Raw genomic sequence first — 20,047 nt, forward strand, 5'->3', positions numbered from 1 at the left:
TCCCCCCTCGAAAGGGACATATATTTGTTGCCTATAAATGGCGATTCATTTGTAGTTTGAGCCTTGAGTACCCTACCATTTCTTCTTTTATTTTAATCATTTTTTTGGTGGACAGTTAGGATGGGTATAGGTCGGGTTTTTGCCAAACTGACCCAATCTGAAAATTGCATATCCTTATCCTAACCTGACTCGATTTTTTGAAATAAATTTGAACATGATCCGACCCAACTTGAAATAATAATAAAAATATTATTTTTATTTAATAAAAACAATGATTTAATAGAGTGGAATATTATTGTAATTATACCTAAATATATAATATAAAATTATATATATTTATTGGTCGGGTCATGTAATTTTAACCATAAACCCGAATCCGATCCAACCCGAACATCACATTTAAAAAAACTAAATCTGACCCGAGTTCGATTATTTAAAAAAAAAAAAACCCGACCCGATCAGCTCGGGTCGGAATCCATCGGGTTCGGGTCCCATGCCCATCCCTATGGACACCTTTGAAAAATCTTAGGGAGAGAAAATTAAATTATTCCAATGTTCAGCATCAAATTTCTAATATCTTAACAAGGTAAGACAATATTTTTTTTATTAAGAATATAAATATAAGAAGTTATATTATAAGATAAAAAATATAAAGAAAACCTATGATTATAATAAAAATATGTAAATTATATTTAAAATTTTTAAAGATGTGACCAAACAACATGTCTCCGATCCATCTATGATTCTAGTAAAAAACATTAGATTTCTAAGGTGGGGAACGTTGAACATATGCATGGGCTCACATAATCACATGTAGGGTAGATGTATATATATATATTTTTTGAAAATGGGATATATCGTATATTGGTTGTTTTATATTTAGCGGCTATAATAATTGCCATGAATTGTTATAAATATTATCTTTTGGAATATTGCATTTCAAATAAAATAAACAAATAAAGGGAAAGGCCACATGTAAAGAGCAAAAAGGAGATTTCAACTCCTATAAAAAAAGGTCCGTTGAAAGGCTCCACCCATTTTCCCTCCGGTTTTAGGGTTTTTGCAATGGCTGATCAATGCACTTCGCTCACCTTGTCTTATTTCCACCAACACCAGGTAAACCATCTTTCTAATATTGTTTAGCTTCGCCATTCTTTGAATCACTACTCCAAATTGCAGTACGAGGGTTTAGTTTCTAATCTCCTTTTTTTCTGCAGGGAATGGAAGAGTTAAAGCAAACCCTACTGTTTACAACGGTGGAGCTAGAGACAACTCTAATGTCAGCCAAAGAGGAGATTGCAAGGAGAGAGTTTGAATTGGTTCATCTCAAAGATGTCCTGATTCGGACATTGAAACAGAGAGATGAAGCTCAAGCTCAATGTCGGAAGCTGACGATGGAGAAATTCCTACTTCACCAACAATTACAGCACCGACTGCCGGAAACAGCTTCACCTTTTGGTGTTTCCCGTGAAGAAGACGAATCAAAACCCGCAGCTGAAGCTGTTCTCTCCGCCGGCGAACCAACCATGGCTTCAACTCCGGGTTCTGACTCAATTTCGGCTCCGGTGACTGTACCATCACCGCTTCCCGAACATGCCTTGAAACTAGCAGCTAGCAGGCCACTTCCGGCGAAAGGAAAGCTGTTGCAGGCTGTTAAAGATGCCGGTCCGCTCCTGCAGAACCTTCTTTGGCCGGACCGCTTCCGCAATGGCAGCATCCTCCGCCACAGCTCACCTCCGTTGACATCCCGCCGGTGGCCATCTCTTCCAACAAGCTTAATAAGAAGGGTCCAGAAAACTACGGAGACGATGATTCTTCCCCTAAAACCAAGTACCAGAAGGTCGTTGATGCCGACTTCATCCATTAATTTCCGGACATGGATGGACCCGGTACGAGGAACAAGAATTAAAACATAAGCACCCGACCGCCTATCTAAACCATGATTTAATAGGATGATCTTTTTCAATTCTTATACCAGGAAAAAATGATTTGTTCGAATCCTAACCTCCAATGTTTAATGGAGACTTCAAATGTACTTTTTATGGCCGAGTTTCCTAATTTTGTAAATTAATGAAATCGCAAGCAAAGTTTCAAAATTTACAGATTAGTCAGGAACCTTAAACAAATTTATGTTGTACCCAAGTTTTAACTAATCAAATTTCAACTTTTTGCTCTCATGGCATTCACTGTCTCTCTTCTTTAACTTTGCATATCAACGTTAACATTGTTACATCAACAAAAAATTATTTATTAAATAAATATATTTAATTATTTTATTTAATTTAATCAAAACCAATTAAATGATTATATGTGTCATCCTCTGATTGGTAAATATAATTTAAATAATAATCCTAAATAAGTTTCAAATTTAAGATTTATAATTAAAAGAAACATATTATATAAATAAATTTACACAATTTACGATTCAAATAGCAACTCTAAATATAAAATGAATTTAAATATCTAAAAATAAGTAAAAATATATATATTTTATATATATTAAATTTAATATCAAAGACAAATATCCTAAAAAATAATAGAAATTGGAGTTGCATGATGAAAAATATGATTAGATAAAAGCAAATAAGCGATGATAGATCTTAATTGAGATTTTCTTTTTCTCGGCCCATAAAGCACTCTCCTACCATCCATGGCGAATGTCTGCCACTAAAACCGGGAACTGATCACATCTCACTATCATTACTAATTAAAAATCAACTTTGAAAAATTAATCATTTTTATTTAAAATCAAAACCTTTAAGATAATGGTTTGCTTTCACATGGAGGGGTCACGGTCATTCTTTGCTCTAAGATCATTTTTAATGGAATTATATTTGTTATTTATATAAAATTATCAATTTAATGACGATCTTTATATCATTAATGGGAAAATAATTTCACATTTTTAATTTACTTTAAACTAGACTTGCATTACTTATATAAATAAGACATGAGATATGATAATTTGATCATTAAAATATTAATTGAATACAAAATTAAAGATCTTTAATGATTTTGGTTGGTTTAGTCATAATCATAAGGCCACATGCTGGTTAACTTAAAGATTCACTTGTTTAGAGGACCCACACGTTTTCTATGGTCTACCAGAGTTTCATACTTCTAGATTGTCTTTACAAGAATTATAATTTGATTCGATTGAATTAATTTTTTAAAAAGACAAGATTGAGTTTAAAATAAAACAGTAAAATTTAATATAATATTATAATATTATATATATATATATATATATATATATATATGTAGACACTCATTTTCGTTCTATTTTTTTTTTATTTTTTCTACATATATATATATATACAGTATATAGTTTGAAAACATTTTTAATATATATATATAATATATAATTTTGAAAAGCATGTTTGAAAACATTTATATTTATATAGTTCTTAAGACATTTTGAAAATTAATATAATATATGGTTGTCAAAACATTTTGAAAATATATATATATAGTTTTTAAAAACATTTTGAAAATTAATATAATATATAGTTTTTAAAATATTTTGAAAATACATGTTATATAGTTTTTAAAACATTTTAAAAATATATAGTTTTTAAAAAACATTTTGAAAACATAAATATATTATATAGTTTTTGAAATCATTTTGAAAACATATAATATATAGTTTTAAAAAAACATTTTTAAAAAACTATATAATTTTGAAAACATTTTTAGAAAGTATATAATATATAATTTTAAAATATTTTTAAAAGTATATATTATATAAGTTTTGGGAAAATATTTTTTATATTATTATTATTTTTCCCCTTTTCTCTGTTTTATTATTATTAATTTCATTTTTTATTTTCGTTTTTAGGATCCAAACGAGGTCAAATCTGTCCAAATCCAGGGTCCAACATTGGGCCTGATCTAGCCCGGTTATGTTTAGGGTTTTCACAACCCTAACATCAACCTTGTCACAACGTCGCATAGGAGGTTCCAGAAGCATGGAGCCAAGCAGTCAACGCCCAGCGCACATTCCGGTCGCACCAACGGGACTGAACCATCCCGAGGCGGCCGGTACCATGAACTGGAGGATCGAAACAAGCAACAACCCACATCCCGTTATTTGCGGGAGCCAAACAACCAACACCGGGGCTATAAAAAGCCCCGGTGAGGCAAACGGAAGAAAAAAGAGGAGAGCCAAAAAAACTGAGACCACAATATCGGTCAACACAGTAGATCATCGATACAGAGAACCCAAATAGTACCAACAACGATACACCGACCATCGTTAGTAAACAACCAAGAACCATCAGGCCAACAGGCTACAAGAGCGTCCAACCACAGTTCCAATAAGCGATGATAGATCTTAATTGAGATTTTCTTTTTCTCGGCCCATAAAGCACTCTCCTACCATCCATGGCGAATGTCTGCCACTAAAACCGGGAACTGATCACATCTCACTATCATTACTAATTAAAAATCAACTTTGAAAAATTAATCATTTTTATTTAAAATCAAAACCTTTAAGATAATGGTTTGCTTTCACATGGAGGGGTCACGATCATTTTGTGCTCTAAGATCATTTTTAATGGAATTATATTTGTTATTTATATAAAATTATCAATTTAATGACGATCTTTATATCATTAATGGGAAAATAATTTCACATTTTTAATTTACTTTAAACTAGACTTGCATTACTTATATAAATAAGACATGAGATATGATAATTTGATCATTAAAATATTAATTGAATACATAATTAAAGATCTTTAATGATTTTGGTTGGTTTAGTCATAATCATAAGGCCACATGCTGGTTAACTTAAAGATTCACTTGTTTAGAGGACCCACACGTTTTCTATGGTCTACCAGAGTTTCATACATCTAGATTGTCTTTAAGGGATGGTGATCTAATCTAAGCTCCAAGAATTATAATTTGATTCGATTGAATTAATTTTTTTAAAAGACAAGATTGAGTTTAAAATAAAACAGTAAAATTTAATATAATATTATAATATCTTTTATATATATATATATATATATATGAGATAATTATATTATTATCGATTTCGAAACATTTAAAGAACACATTTTTGTGTGAAGTAAATAATTTATCAATTTCGGATAAACTTCCAAAGCTGAAAAGATCCGAAGAAAAGTCTTCGAGAATGACAAAATCTACAAGGATAAAAGGAAGAAAAAAATTCTTTGATCATAGAATTTCTCGTAAGATATTTCTTTGATGGAAAAAACGTATAAAGTGTAGTAAGTATCTCTCGCGAAACATGTAGTCTGAATCAGGTCGTCGAACTAACGACGTTAAACAAAAGTGCTCTAATGAGAGGAAACCCATTTTGGTTTGTTTTAGTACCTAAAGTTTCAATTTTTCAAAACCATACCTAACATTTTGTTTTTGTTTTGTTTTGTTTTAGTTCATCGCTGTTAAAAACTTAAACGGGTGATTTGCACGTGACACCTTTGCCAACTTTTTTTATACGTAAATTGCATCATTCATCACTCAACTATCTTTTGACTTTTATTTTGGTTTCTAAAATTTAATTTTTTTAATTTAATTGCTTAACTTTCAAATTACTCCTAAGTTAATCATTCTAACTTTATATATTAATAAAATAAAATATGTCATGCCACAAAACTTATTAATAAAATAAATTAGAATGATATATGAATAATTTGAAAGTTGAGTTGTTAAATTGAAAATTTTTAAACATTAATACCAAAATAGGAGTGATAAGATAGTTGACTTATAAATGATGTAATTTACCCATAAAAAATACAATGTCGTTAAGTTTTTAATGGTGGGATACTAAAATAAAATAAAAACTAAATGTTAGGCATAGTTTTGAAAAAATAAAAGTTAAGGTACTAAAATAGATAAAAATTAATAGTTTAGATACTAAAGGTGTAATTTATCCTAAAAAATATGAAGAACCTTAGGCCTGAGTGGAAACATTTGATTCCGGCCCGGAATATCTACAAATATTAACATTGTGGATGTCATGATGGTCAAAGGTCCCTCTAAATAAATGGACAAGCTTAGGAATAATTGAATGCTTAGTTTTTAAAAAGCAAGCCTAAGTTGCAAGGCGTTGGTTGGAGAGGTAGGCACAGCGCAAAACGGAAAGCTCTCCCTTCGGGCTTCGGGGGTTTTTCTATTAGGTGCAAGGTGCGTGGTTCGGCCGCTGGGATAAGAACTAGTCAGCTAGTGAAGATCATCAAGAGTTTATACAGTAGGAGAAGAAGAAAGGAGATATGAAGCTGAATAAACAGAGAGATTTATTAGGGAGCAGTGACGTGTAAATACATGAACCACATTAATGGAGGAGTTAAGATGTTGATCCGGACGAAAAGACTGCACACATTTCCTTGTATAATGCATGAATCCAACAGCGATGTGTGAATACACGAACCACATTAATGGTAGAAATTTAAGAGTTGATCCAGGTGAGGAGACCGCACACATTTCCTTGTTGTATAATGGATGAATTCAACTCTATATCAATAGACAAAAAGAGGATGTTGGTTGCTGTAAGACTAAGCAAAACTAGCTTTATATAGCCTTGATTAGTTGTTATCTCTATGGTTTTTAATGCTTCATCTTTATGTCAGATGCTACTGTTATATTACCTGAATGTGATGTGCCTCTTATTCTTAAACCTTGATTGAAGAACTGCTTCTGAACTCTGTTTTATGATGGCAGGACAGTCAATATCTGGACGAGGATGCTCCACCTAGTGATGAAGTTGTGAGAGAGCTGCCTAATGAGAGAACGGATGAGCGTACTTCGTCACCTATAGATAGATCAGATAATTGCCTGCCACTATGCAACCATAATTGAGAATCACCTTTATCTCAATCCCGATACAAGAGAAGGCGGCATGCTGATTCGGTTCCAAACCATGCACATATTTCTGAAAATTCTACTAGAATTACTCAGGGTCATTGTTCAGCTACAACAGCCACAATGTCTCCATCATCCGCAACAAAAACGGCGGTTTCTGCACTCTTGGAATTTTCATTGATAGAACCTACAGAACCGAAAGAGAATTCTTGTTCTCTTCCACCAAAAAAAACATTACGAGTAGTCTAGATTCTGTTGTGCCGCCTGACTGCATGAAACTTATCAATGAACTGCAAAGTGAGGTCCGCAAGATTGACTCTGCTCAAATTGATGAGTGCTCGAACTATGATCAGCATTCTACATTCAAGAATCGATTCTCTTATCGATGAAAATGAAGATCTGAAGAGGAGCAACCGAGACATGTAGCATGGGGTGGCTAGGTACTTTTCTGGTATGGTTGTTGAATTAGGACGACATTAGCCTTCGGCTTGTCGATGAATTTTGCAGATGTCCTTGTTTAATCCTTGGTTGATGAACGTTGAAAATGTACCTAGATGGCCAGATCTTCCATTGAAAATGAATAGAGAAGTATTATTTTGATTTTTTAAAGCTTAATTAAAAGAACTTGTACATTCCTAGTTATCCAAACAAATTAAATATACACTAAAAGAGTTTTAAATCCAAAAACAAAGATGGAAGAGTGCTGATTATTAACCCACAAACGTCATTACAAGTATAACAAAATAAGACCCACAGCCATTACATTAAAAACCTAAAATGGAACTAAAATTCCCAGAAAAACAATAAATTTCTTTCATCTTTTCCCTTGATGCCTTGCATCTCCTACTCTTTACGAAAGTTGTTCTGACCGGGTTACTCTCTACCCCTCTTGGAGCCACTCTTTCGTGTCTTTGTGTTTCTTCGTTTGCCGGTGGAACTGACTTGGGCAGCGTCGGCAGGGCGAAGAGGCACGTGATGCCCAGGAACCAAAGCTGGGAACCCAACAGCAGGGATTCTAAAAAAACAAACAATGATAGAACTGTTCAACAGGCTTAAAAGAATGAACCATAATTAATAGCAACAGTGTCCTAATAAGTAACAAAGAACACAAGAAGCATTGAGTTCTCCCACTCCGGGGCAGATTATCAAGTCATTAATCTTTAGAGGATCAGAAGTACAATAAGCCTCAAAACAGCCCTCCTCTTGACATCTACACTTCACTAATAAGCTTGATGCAAGTAGGAAAAATGAAATTACAAGCTAAAACCAAAACCCTAATCCAAGTGATAAACCCTACTAAAGCTAACATGGGCAAGGTTGAATATTTGCCAATTCCATTACGATTTTGATCTAGAAGAATAAAACTAGAAAAACACACTTGCAAGGACATAAACAAGTGGTATTCATATTAAATGAATCAGTGTTATTCTTTAAGGATTCGAGTTTGAGCACTACATATGTTAAAGGTGTAAACATTTAATTTTAACAGATTAAGAATTATCTTTAAACAGATAATGCCTTGTATTTATATTATATTAATAAAAAAAATCACCCGTTATTAATTACAAGTAGTGGCCCTAATGTCCACAATTTTGACAGATGCAATTATGTTACCTAATAACACCCATATAGGTTAGTTATGACTTCAAAAGGTTTAATCATTTCACTTAAAATTAGTACTTTAAACGATTTATATATCAATAATTAATAAAAATAATTATTTAAAAATTCATATGCAATAAATTACTAACAATTTTAATTTTTCATTAATTGTAAAGTAAAAAAAATAAAAATAAAATAAATAGATTGTTTTATTAAAACAAAATTTACTTTCTCAATTTTCATATAATAGAAGAATGAAATTTACAATTAAACCACATATCAATTATCGTGTATATGTTTAAAAAGTAAAAATCTAGAACCTTCCGTTCCACGTGCTTTCATGTCAACAGCACCTGATATGCTACTTTGAGTAACTTTATCATTCCCTGGTGACGTAGAAAGACAAATTAAAGTTCTCGGAGTTCACGTTAAATAAAATAAATACGAAAAAGAAAATGAACAAAGGGATGAAATAGTAATTTCATACCTTTCTTAGCCATCTCAGAAAGTTGACGGATGTGATTACGTCAATATCCTTTAAACCTACCCCACTTATCATTTTTCTTACCAAAAAAGAAACATAAACAAAGTTGGGTGACAAAAAAAAAATAGTTTACTCTTTATATGAAACAAAATTTTTAGTATGATATTTTAATAATTTTTTTAATAATATAAGGTAATTATAAAATATTATATATTTAATTTTTTTAATTTATTGGTGATATATACACCCTTTAAATATAATAAATTAAAAATTAATAAATTAGTATGAAAATTTTGTCCATATAAACCAACATTTGTGATCAAATATCAGATTTTATATTACTACACCAAAAAATTAGTTCTCACCGAATTATGTAATTGAATATAAAAATAAGTTATTGCTTAGAAATTTTGGTATCAATATATCAAAATAGTTATCCAAATATCGAATATTTTAAAGTCACACTAATTTATCAAACATGTAATCATATGTAAATAATACCAAATATGTATATTATATTAAAAATATATTTTAATATTTATTGTGATTACAAGATAATATTTATTACAAATATTTTTTAGTCATTAATAACATGTCTAATCACAAACGTAACTACTTGAAATTAAAATATATAAAAGAATTAACACTCATTTTAAAACAAATAATTTGTAAGTATCTTATTTAAATTATATATTTAAACAAACCCATAGTAATATAAATTATTATTTAAATAAAATTATTTTAATAACTTTAAATAATTAATTCAGCACCCAAACTTGTAACCGAGTTTATTAAAACTTTTCCGCTGTGCACGGCAGTCATTAGGCACTCGGTAAAACTTTCATATTTCAAAATTATTTTCTTTGAAATATCTGAACTTTGAAAAGCTTCCCAATTCCTTAAAAGCCCTGAACTTTGTTTATTCTATTCATTCTGAGTAGATGGGTCGTGACAAAGCATCCTCGCTAGCTCCTGGGTTCCGGTTTCACCCCACCGACGAGGAACTCGTTCGTTACTACCTAAAAAGGAAAATCTTGAAGAAGCCTTCTTCTGATTTGATCTCTGTTATCGATATTTACAGATACGAACCTTGGGATCTCCCTGGTAATTTCCTTTTTTCCCTTTCGGTTTGATTCTCCTTTGTTGGTTATTGAATATTCTGTTAAGTTTTTTTTTCTTGATCGGAATTTTAACTTCTGAAATTAGGGTTTTTGTTTTCGGTTAACTGTATTTTGATTCATGGGTTTTAGGGGAAATTCAAAATTTCGCTTGAGGTTTGATTGTTGAAGATACTCTTTTTTTTTCTTTTTCTTTTTTTTTTTACAGCGAAATGCTTCTTTGCATTTTGTTTTAGGTTTTAAAATTGGGAATTTTTAATTGCTTAATTATACATTTAACTTCCTAATTTCGGGTTAAACTTTACGTTGTACGCATTCTTAAGGTATTTTTCTATAATTCTTGAAATTGGTTTATATATATATGTATGTATGTATATATATCCGCCTTTATCTGTTGCATATTTTAGTTTTTCCTTTATATAAAACTAGATTTTTGAGCAAGTTTGTTGAGTTAAATCAATATTTTCTTCTCAATAGATAAGTCAAAGCTGAAGAGCAGGGATTTGGAGTGGTACTTTTTCAGTGCACTGGACAAGAAACATGGAAATGGGTCGAAGACCAATAGGGCAACTGAGAGAGGCTACTGGAAGACAACTGGAAAGGACCGTGCAATTCGCTTTAGGGAAAGAGTGGTTGGCATGAAGAAAACACATGTTTACCATAACGGTCGTGCCCCACGCGGTGAACGGACTAACTGGGTAATGCATGAATATCGCCTTACCGATGAGGCATTGGCGAAAGATATTCAGCAGGTAAAGATTATAATCTTTGTTGTAGTGTTTTGGCGATTTGAGATTTGATGTTTGTTTGGTATTTAACACTGGGCTGTTGGGGCTGGAAGGATGCTTTTGTTTTGTGTAGGGTGTTTCAGAAGAGCGGGTCTGGGCCAAAGAATGGGGAGCAGTATGGGGCACCCTTTATCGAAGAAGAATGGGAGGATGATGAGGCAGTTATTGTGCCTGGTCAACATGATGCAGCAGTCTATGAAGTGGCTGCCAATGATGAGGCGTTTGTTGAAGTAAATGATATTGATCAGGTGTGTTATGTTTTTGGCTTGTCTTGTGCTCGGAAACTTGGTTTTTGCTATATTTTATGTTGTTATGTTTTAAAATTTGAATAAACTCTTTTGGATGATGCTTTGCAATATAATTGAAATGACTGTAACTAGTGAAAGTTTATAGGATACTGAACGATATAAAGATAAGTTAGTAAATGTTCCTAGGCAAGCTATTTGATTGTCCAGGCTTCTTTTTTCGTGTTGAAAAGAAAAACTTGCTCACCTGACTTGTTCTTATGAAATCTTTGAGACACTATAGCTTTAGTGAATATAGGGTAAGACGCTCATGCTATGAATGAGTTGGTTCACAGCTAGATGAATGATCGTAATTATTGTTGCTTTGTTGACAGAATCTTGACATTGGTGTCTACCATGGGAGGAATCAAGCAACCATATGGATCATTCAAGGGAGTTTAGTGAAGACAATCAAAAGCCATCAGACAATATGTCTGAGAATGCATTGCTCCCTTCCAATTTCTATTATGGTGAATCAAGCAACTGTGCTGAACACTCGATTGAGTTTAAAGAAGAGCCTAATGCGACAGTTACATATGTAAAACCAGTCGAGGATGAATATGTGCTTGAACCAATTGAAAACATACTTTCCACGGACTATGTAATTGAAGACCAGTACCAGGATGCTAGTGATTATCTTCCAACCATTGATGAACATCCCCTGGAAAGTAATGATCTTTCAAACCCCATTGACCCAGACTCTGATCTTTTTGACATTGGTGAATATCTTTCATTCGATGATGCTGATGATCAGTTGTTAGCCTTTGATTATAATCAAATTATGGGAAGTGAGATTCCTGTTTCTGGCGAAGAACCTCTTATTGAAACGGTATATAGTTCTCTCCTGTCTTTGTTTTCTTGTTGTAGTAGACGCAGAAAATTTATGCTGTTTCTAATTAAATTATTTATTGATAACAGCATACAAATGAAGGAACTGAACATGTGCTTAATTCAAGTAAACATGTTGAAGAACACAGGAATAGTGAAGCATCCTCTAAAAGGCAAGAGTTGGAGACCACACAAGTTGAACTCGGTAAGATGTTTGGAACCACCTAGCTCTTAATGCCATTGTTTACGGAACGTTTGTATTTGTTTGAGCTCACTTTTGGTGCCTTATTTGTGGTATAGGTACCAAGTATCCATTTATTAAAAAAGCTAGTCAAATGTTGGGTAGCTTTCCTGCTCCTCCTGCATTTGCCTCTGAGTTTCCTTCAAAAGACGCAATGCACAAGCTAAATGCAGCCTCACAAGCTTCCAGTTCTGTACGTGTTACGGCTGGCATGATAAGAGTAACAGACATGGCTTCTTCTGGCAACCGATTGGACTGGACGTATAACAAAAATGGGAGTGTCAACGTTGTTCTTTCTTTCAACTTGCCGCAAGGTGATATCAACTCCTCCAGTTTTCTGCCACTGGCTGGCCTACTTTCTGGCAAGACAAGAGGTCGGGTCTTCTTGATGCTAATTTGGGTCCTAATTATTTCTGCGAGTTTAAAGATGGGGAGCTGCATTCGCTCAAGGTATTGGCTATGATTCACTCACCGCGTCATTTGATTAAGAATGTCGGGTAATATACCGGTTACCACTGTAGGTTGACTAGGATGGTAGACCAAGTGATGTTTCGTCATCTATTTTCTTTTTATGATGATTGCGGAATCCGAAACCGTGACATATACATTAATCATCTCATTGCAGTCCTTGTTCACCATATAAAGTTGCAAGGTACATTAACTATACTCTGGGATTATAAGCTATAATGCAAATATTGCTGGTTGCTTCATCCTCTCATTCTTACCGTCTTATATGAGTGTAAGATGCTCTCACAAGCTGTATTCCGGTACAGGTATTTGTTGGACGCAAGTGATTTCAATTTTGTCCAATTATTTTGGAGTCTTTAAAAAATCTTATATAAATATAAATTTATTCAAGTTAAAATTCATTTAAATCAATTTGAATTAATAGTTCAATTTTAAGTTTTAATGGAGTTTAAGTTTTAGAAGTTCATTTAATTAGTCTAAATTTTAAAGATTTGAATAATTAGTTTTAATATTAAGTTTAAATCAAGTGTAAATTTTAGGAACTTGAATAATCAAAAAATAAATATTAAAATTACGTTGATTTTGGTGTTTTAACCTTTAATGATTAGTTGGCTGTCTCTTACTGCCCTCCGTAACAAGAAGTTGTTCCCTGCACTCTCAATCAGGCTACTCTGTTCGTTCAATGTATGGATTCCCTTGATCGAATATCTATATAATTTTTTGTAATCTTTGAGTTTAATTATTATAATTACTTTAAAAATTAAATCTACTTGGTATTCATTCTAGTAGTTACAACTGATAGATTGAATTGAAAATAAACAATCTAACCAAGTTAAATAAACAAATTTGCAGACCGTCGAAAGACAAGAAATGGGATCAAGGTTCAACCGGTTGAGATTTAAAATTTTTGGACAAGTTACAAATTTAACGACTGAGGGATAAAAAAAATACAATATATTAAGTTCAACGAACAAAATAAAAAAGATAGTAAAATTTAATAATGAGAATTTTAATTTATCTTAAAATTTGCTAATTATTTTTTAATTGGTAATTGAACCGATCAAACAGAATAAATCAAAAATCTATATTTAATCAAATTTTCACCGGTCCAATTTTTAAAACATTCTTATTTACATTAGATTTACCCAGAAAATCAATTATTTTTTTTACAAAATTTTGCATTCTCTAAAGGAACATCCAATCAATATAGGTTCAGTAAAGCGAATTGAATCCGAATAAGTTGAATACATAATTAATATAGATTTAGATCATAATGAGTATTCCACCGTTAATATATAAAAATGCTGCCTAAATTGAATATAAAAATAGGTATCATCTTAAAGTTATAATTCAGCTATTCAATAAAAGTAAACAATTGCTAGCTGTTGCAATTGATAGCCTATTCTAACATAATTTTTCTTTTTCTGTTTTTATTTTTTCAATCAAGAAAATTAGTTTGCATGTTTCGAAAAATACCTAAATAAGAGCTCCGCTCGATAAAAAAAAATTCCCCTTCCTGCTCTTACATCTCTGTCAACAACTCATTGCATGCCAATGAATGCAAATACGTTTTCAGTCAAACTATGTGAGCAAGTCGGAAAACTCGACAATAATGGTTTCGAATCTTTTGATAACCGGAAGACTAATCCATCACCCTCTCAGTGGCGTTTGCCACCTTCTGCTTTATCATTGACTCAGCTTGACGAATTGCTCTTTCTGATCCCATGATTGTGACTTTCCTGTTGCACGAGGTAAAGGGGAAAACATTACCTATGAACTCGATGCTTAATGGCAGATTGATCAAATCGGGATTCTCGTACCTGTCGGTTGTTCCGGACATGAAATCGCCTCTATCCGATATTTTTATCCTGGCGCCGCTTACCTGCAATGACAAAGTGCTCAAATTCATAACACAAGCGAAAATATTATGGAACCAAATGTGTATATATTTCTCATTTATAAACCTGACTAATTTCCATGATATTCCTTCCACTACGACCTAGAACCAGTCCAATATGCTCATCGGAAACACCAATTGTGATGGAGTTGCTATGATCCTCCTGTATAGACATGTAAAATAATTCCGTCAAGCAAAGACCGATTAACGACAATGTACGCATATAGTATGAGTTGTTGATTTCAGAATATCAGTCACATCACTTACAAAATAAATAATAAGGGTTTAGTGAGACATTAAAATTTGAAATGACACTAGAAATACAACTATATTGCTCCTATTCTTCATTTAGCTTAAAGCACCCATGTCTGACATATACGGAAATAAATAAGGTATGGGGATATGACACCCCCCCTACAAAAAACATGGAAAATATTAGAAAAAATTAAACAATCCAGTGTTGGACACATACTCGTATCCAACACTCATACCAAAGTCCGAGTAACATATACTACAATAAAACAGTTCTAGAAGTATAATAAAATTTGGCAGAAATGAGTTAACAAATTAACTATTGTACGAGTCTGCAAAAAAAAAAAACAAATGGAAGGAGCATGTTATCATCCTCCGTGAAAATGCCAAAACAAAAAATAACAAATTAATATACTTTCCCTAGCACAGAACAGAACGAAGTAAAATAGCATCGGTCACCAGGCAGAACAGAGAAAGCACACAGAAAGAGATGAACCTTGTGATTCGGAAACTTCACTCCAGCCCCATTTGGTGCATAGCTCATTGAATTGTAAGTCACTGTTGCAACAGAAGGAAACACGTATGCATGTGGTATACCATGAAAACCAGAGAAGAAAATAGCAAAAATTTCAAGTTAAAAAAAGCTTACCAGGACCAAATTAAAGAAATCTTGCTAGTAATAGATATAGTAAGAACTCTACAAGGGTCATAATACCTAGGTAAATCACAATTGTACATCACGGAAAACTCACACCATAAATTAAAAAAGAAAAATGACCATTAAGAATCAGATTATTTGAAAACTGAAATTTGTTAAAACATCCTTAAAAAAAGCTAAAACTTTCAAAGAGCTGAACCTCTGGAGTTTAAACACATAAAGGAACTTCCATAATATCTTATTCTCATGTACGAAGTTGAAAGAGGCATCATGATTTTTCGGCCACATTTTTTGAAGACTTTTTTTTTATAGAAATTTTTTGAAGACTTATTATTTTTAATCATTTGAACACCGTCAGTTGAAATTTGCAATTAGAATAAATTACATAGGTGCAACACTTCCAATTTTTGTGTTTGTTATGCCCCTTTGCTTTAAGGTTTCTGTGATCATTCTGAAAGGCCCAGGTCCAACGGAAAACAATGTAACAGTTGTCTAAGCATTCAGCCCTCGAGAGTTGTTGTTTATTTATGTATGTATTTTATACAATGTGAAGGCAAAAAGAGCATTAAAATATCAGAAAATGGGATGGAAGACTTGTGTCAGACGCGGTCTCAGCGGAAGGTGAAATACTGAAAAAACGATTGTTACAAAGGCAGTGTGTTCTATATCACAAAAAGAAATTTGAAGATCATGCTGGCAGCTAAGTTTAATGTTTAAATTCACAGCACATCCAGAAAGTTCTAATGAGAAGGATGACTACTGTCAGGCTTGGGCTTAGTACTAGATGGAAAATTGTAAAAAGGATAATATGGATGAACGGAAATACATCTAGTTTTAACTGTTTAAAGTCACGTTACAGATAAAAAGTTCTCTTTGTCAAATATTAAATGGTAAATAAGTAACTCTTTGCATATCAGAATTATGATATCACCGTGAAAGAGGTGGGAGATAAAATGGAAATATAGTGTTTATAAAGCAGAGACAGATGCAACCATAGACACAATAGCAAAATAAAACAAGAACACACCTGGATATGAAAATGGGGTATGCATAGCCTGTGAATAATGAGGGTCTTCACAAAGCTTTGAAAGAATCAAATCAATTGCCCGCAACTGCTCATCTATTGTGCCAGTCACTGTTACTAGCCTATCATTCAAGCCATAAAAGTTATTATCCTGTGGAGATATCTTAATGCCAGCTTGGGAGCCATCAATAAATGACCTACCAAAAAGGGATAAATAACAATTAGGATATGTCTAAGGCAGAAATACTCAATTAAAAGGCACAAATAATGCTTCAACGGTAACTAACAACAGACCATGGACCACAGACATATAACATGAGCCTACTTTAAACAATTACTTTTAGTATATGTTTCGTTTCTCGTTTCATCAAATGCATTCAGAAAAGATTATGTTCACAGCAATAATTTTCTTATGAGGGGAGCATGTTAAGGATACACGAGCTTTAAACAACCAATTATAACTTCATGTGGGACTTAAGCCACAAGTAGCAGCTATAATTCACTTGAACAGCAGTCATACTTTATAAATCAGAAAAACTTCCGAGTCAAATCATGCTCACTTAGGTGGAAGTAGTGGATAAATGTAGAAAAGCACAGGTTAGCACTAATTTTCCTTGCATGTGATAGTTACATTTAAGAGACTGGTCCATCTTGAAGAAAATGTCCTCAGCCCACACAGTACCCGAGCACCAAGGTACAATGATAACATTAGTTTGGTTCTTTTCCATGATCCTAATTGATATACAATCATAAATAAAGCTCAAGGTACTTCCATTGTAAAAAGAAAGCAAAATATAGCAAAATATCATGCAGTTTAGATATTGATGGCTAGCTAGACCTTCTAATAAGAAACCAATATTCTCAAAAACCTTAAGCTGCATGTTATGAATATGCAATTCTAGAAGCAACTTACTAAGCTGCATCAAAATTATAGCGATTGTAATCTTTACTAAATTTGTTCCTATCACCGAAATTTCTCCTTTTCAATGCTAGAAGTTGTCTAATCATCCCTAACTTAGTTGGCCATGTATAACCTTCATTGTAGACATTCTCAAACATGATTCAATTCCAAAGTAAGCAAACACCAGTCATGCCTATTTGAACATACTATAGATTAAGTGTAGTTTAAAATTTTTATGAAGTTTATTCCCAAATAAATATAGCATTATGGAAGAATGAACACATATTCTTTATAAAAACAAGCCGGGTTAGTATGCTACAATTCTATGAGCATACTAAAAACTATATTAAAAATTCCTTAGATTTCAAGCCTGCAAAAACATCATATCCAGGTTAATTGCCGAAACAAAGAAACAAAAATATGTACAATAATCAGAGTGTCCAAGTAGAATTCTTACTTAATGGTAGCCCCTCCTTTCCCAATTATGCTGCCACAAGAGCTATTGGAAACTATTAGCCTCACTTTTGTTCTAGGTTCAGCATCATCATTATCTTTGATATTAAGCTAACCAGAAAAAACAAACTTCATTACTATAAAAAAAGGTCAGAAAATTTAAAGAGTTAAAACTTAGAAAGTCCTCAAAAGAAAGATCACCTCATTCAATAATTTTGCAAGGATAAGTTCCATGGCTTTGAGTATATCATCAATTGCTCCAGAGACCATAATGATCCTGTCTGATGTTCCTGGAAAAATTTCATGACTGCGTGACAACTGAATTCGAGCTCCTGATTTGGACTGAAATTCAGTAATCGTTGAGCCACCCTTTCCAATTACAGAACCAGCGGAAGCATTCGATACAAGAAACCTGATATACGTAGGCTTCTCTGCATTATCTGCCAAAAGAAATATGTTAAAAAAACATCACTAACATACTTGTAGTCAATGAGGAACTTTGGAACCACGCATGAAATTTTTATCAACTGAAACAATCTCCTCTCTTTCAGTGCAAAAAACAAATAAGAGGATAAAAAGATCAACTGTGTGAAGTAAATGAATTAAAAACAGAATCTGTGGTAGCCTGATCTCAACAAGTACTGCTTATTAAGACATGCCACCTTGATTTCTGATGGTAATAATGTCATCTCACACATGGAAAAAGTGGAAAATCTGATCTTATGGTAATATAAAACTTATATTTTCAATGTTCACACAAGCCTTATCAACATTTTGAATTTTTGATATACATTTGAATAGTTAATAGCAAGCAACACAGATCGGTAAAACATCTCCTAAAACATCTCCTATTAACATCTCCAAAGTAACTTAAATCCCTATCATCTGTCACTTAACATTTAAAAACCAAGGGATGATCCTGAAGTAGACTGTAGGCTGGTAGCTGTAAAAGGACAGATCTTAAACCTAGAGAATATGAGTCGGAGAAAACTACAGGTATACGAAAGATAAGAATGCAAGCTGTAGATAACAGGATATACACTAGATGTTCTACATTTTAGTATTGAAAATTTTGAAGGACTAGTTTGTTAAATATAGCATCTAGGAAGTCGAATCAATTACTTCGATGATATCTTCAAATATATAAGAAACAAAAACATTTTATACATATGCCTTTCCATCAATGACTTCAATTTATTTTCTTTGGTTTCACGTCTAATCTTTAAAGATGAGCACCAGCACCGTGACCAAAACAACCCTTACTTGCAGCTCATCACACCTCCCAACATTGTTGAACTCATACATAGTCGGTTCAACTTTCACAGTTACTGTACAAATAAACGCAGATAAAAGATACTGTCAGCGGAACTCCAGGATTTCTCACCCTTCTACTCTGTTACTTTGGGCAGCATTTAACCATACTGAGAACACATTCTTTCCTCACAATAAAATTAGCATTTCTCCCCAGCGCACAATGCTAGGGTTAGAGTTTCAAATTCTAATCAAATCTAATCTTTAGATTAGGAAAAGAAAAAAAAAATACATAACAAACTTTTCCGCCATTACTCGAAAAACAGAAAACACACAAACTGAATAGCCTAAACGAAGATAAAAGGAAGATCAGATCAAAAGCTTACCAGATGTCGGCGATTTAGGCGGAGGCGGAGATCTATTCCTCGCCGCCTCTGGTGATGACATGTAAGACGACTCCGTCGACTCCATTTCTCTCTTCTCCTCTTCTAAACCAAAAATCAATAAAATAAAAACAATAACAATAAAACAAGGACACCAAACTACATAAATAAGTAGGACAAGAGAAAGCAAAGGTTAAGCAAATTAATCAAAATCTTCATCTAAATTAAGGTAATTTTAAACAAAAACAAAAGGATTTATACTTCTTTTCAGAATTTGCTATCTAATCTAGCTTTTTTTCTTTGAGTTCGCAGCTTTCGTGTTCTTCGGTCCAGCTTAAGGTTTCTCTGATATTCTCGTTATCTATATACATCGGTCGCTGGTTTAGGTTCAATGCTAATGGCTCGTTTGAGAGTTTTCTTTTAAGGGTAAAATACAACATTCATCATTCAACTATTATCTTACTCCTATTTTGGTCATTTAAATTTAATTAATCACTTAACTTTTGAATTGTTTCTATTTTAGTCCCTCTACAAGTAGACAATCTCATTTATCTATTTTCAGTCACCCAACAATTCTAAAATGATGA

General features: G+C 32.8%; 2 protein-coding genes and 1 pseudogene across 4 annotated transcripts; 2 read left to right on the forward strand and 1 right to left on the reverse strand.

Annotated features, from left to right (window-relative positions):
* The first annotated feature begins 1,035 nt into the window (after window positions 1-1,035).
* Window positions 1,036-1,916, forward strand: LOC120207920. The gene is made up of 2 exons (XM_039207318.1): window positions 1,036-1,116; window positions 1,218-1,916. Exons 1-2 carry the CDS (start codon window positions 1,066-1,068, stop codon window positions 1,914-1,916), a joined length of 750 nt encoding a protein of 249 aa, XP_039063249.1. The 5' UTR covers window positions 1,036-1,065.
* A 7,886-nt stretch (window positions 1,917-9,802) lies between these two features.
* On the forward strand, window positions 9,803-12,882 carry LOC120207944 (annotated as a pseudogene).
* Window positions 12,883-14,073: 1,191 nt separating this feature from the next.
* Window positions 14,074-19,825, reverse strand: LOC120207955 (protein BTR1-like). Of its 3 annotated transcripts, none has more exons than XM_039207335.1 (9): window positions 19,726-19,825; window positions 19,464-19,569; window positions 18,028-18,266; window positions 17,831-17,937; window positions 16,476-16,669; window positions 15,287-15,348; window positions 14,606-14,701; window positions 14,462-14,523; window positions 14,074-14,380 (listed from the first exon to the last, which is right to left on the reverse strand). In XM_039207335.1, exons 2-9 carry the CDS (start codon window positions 19,546-19,548, stop codon window positions 14,284-14,286), a joined length of 942 nt encoding a protein of 313 aa, XP_039063266.1. In that variant the 5' UTR covers window positions 19,549-19,569; window positions 19,726-19,825; the 3' UTR covers window positions 14,074-14,283. The 3 variants fall into 3 exon arrangements, with proteins under 3 accessions (XP_039063266.1, XP_039063267.1, XP_039063265.1); XM_039207336.1 differs by having other exon boundaries at window positions 19,464-19,565; window positions 19,758-19,811; XM_039207334.1 differs by having other exon boundaries at window positions 19,464-19,565; window positions 19,722-19,811.
* Between the last annotated feature and the right edge of the window lie 222 nt (window positions 19,826-20,047).

This window comes from Hibiscus syriacus, unplaced genomic scaffold (assembly GCF_006381635.1).
Source record: "Hibiscus syriacus cultivar Baekdansim isolate YM2019G1 unplaced genomic scaffold, ASM638163v2 tig00015498_pilon, whole genome shotgun sequence".
NCBI lineage: Eukaryota > Viridiplantae > Streptophyta > Magnoliopsida > Malvales > Malvaceae > Hibiscus > Hibiscus syriacus.

What these genes read in the sequence shown, in the direction of transcription:
- LOC120207920 (XM_039207318.1), top strand. Translation starts at nt 1,066, where the DNA reads ATGGCTGATCAATGCACTTCGCTCACCTTGTCTTATTTCCACCAACAC. An exon ending in CTTATTTCCACCAACACCAG is followed by an intron (nt 1,117 to 1,217) that starts GTAAACCATCTT and finishes TTTTTTCTGCAG; the next exon opens with GGAATGGAAGAGTTAAAGCA.
- LOC120207955 (XM_039207335.1), bottom strand. Translation starts at nt 19,548, where the DNA reads ATGGAGTCGACGGAGTCGTCTTACATGTCATCACCAGAGGCGGCGAGG. An exon ending in AAAGGAGGGGCTACCATTAA is followed by an intron (nt 16,670 to 17,830) that starts GTAAGAATTCTA and finishes CCTTTTTGGTAG; the next exon opens with GTCATTTATTGATGGCTCCC. An exon ending in TACCCCATTTTCATATCCAG is followed by an intron (nt 15,349 to 16,475) that starts GTGTGTTCTTGT and finishes CTGTTGCAACAG; the next exon opens with TGACTTACAATTCAATGAGC.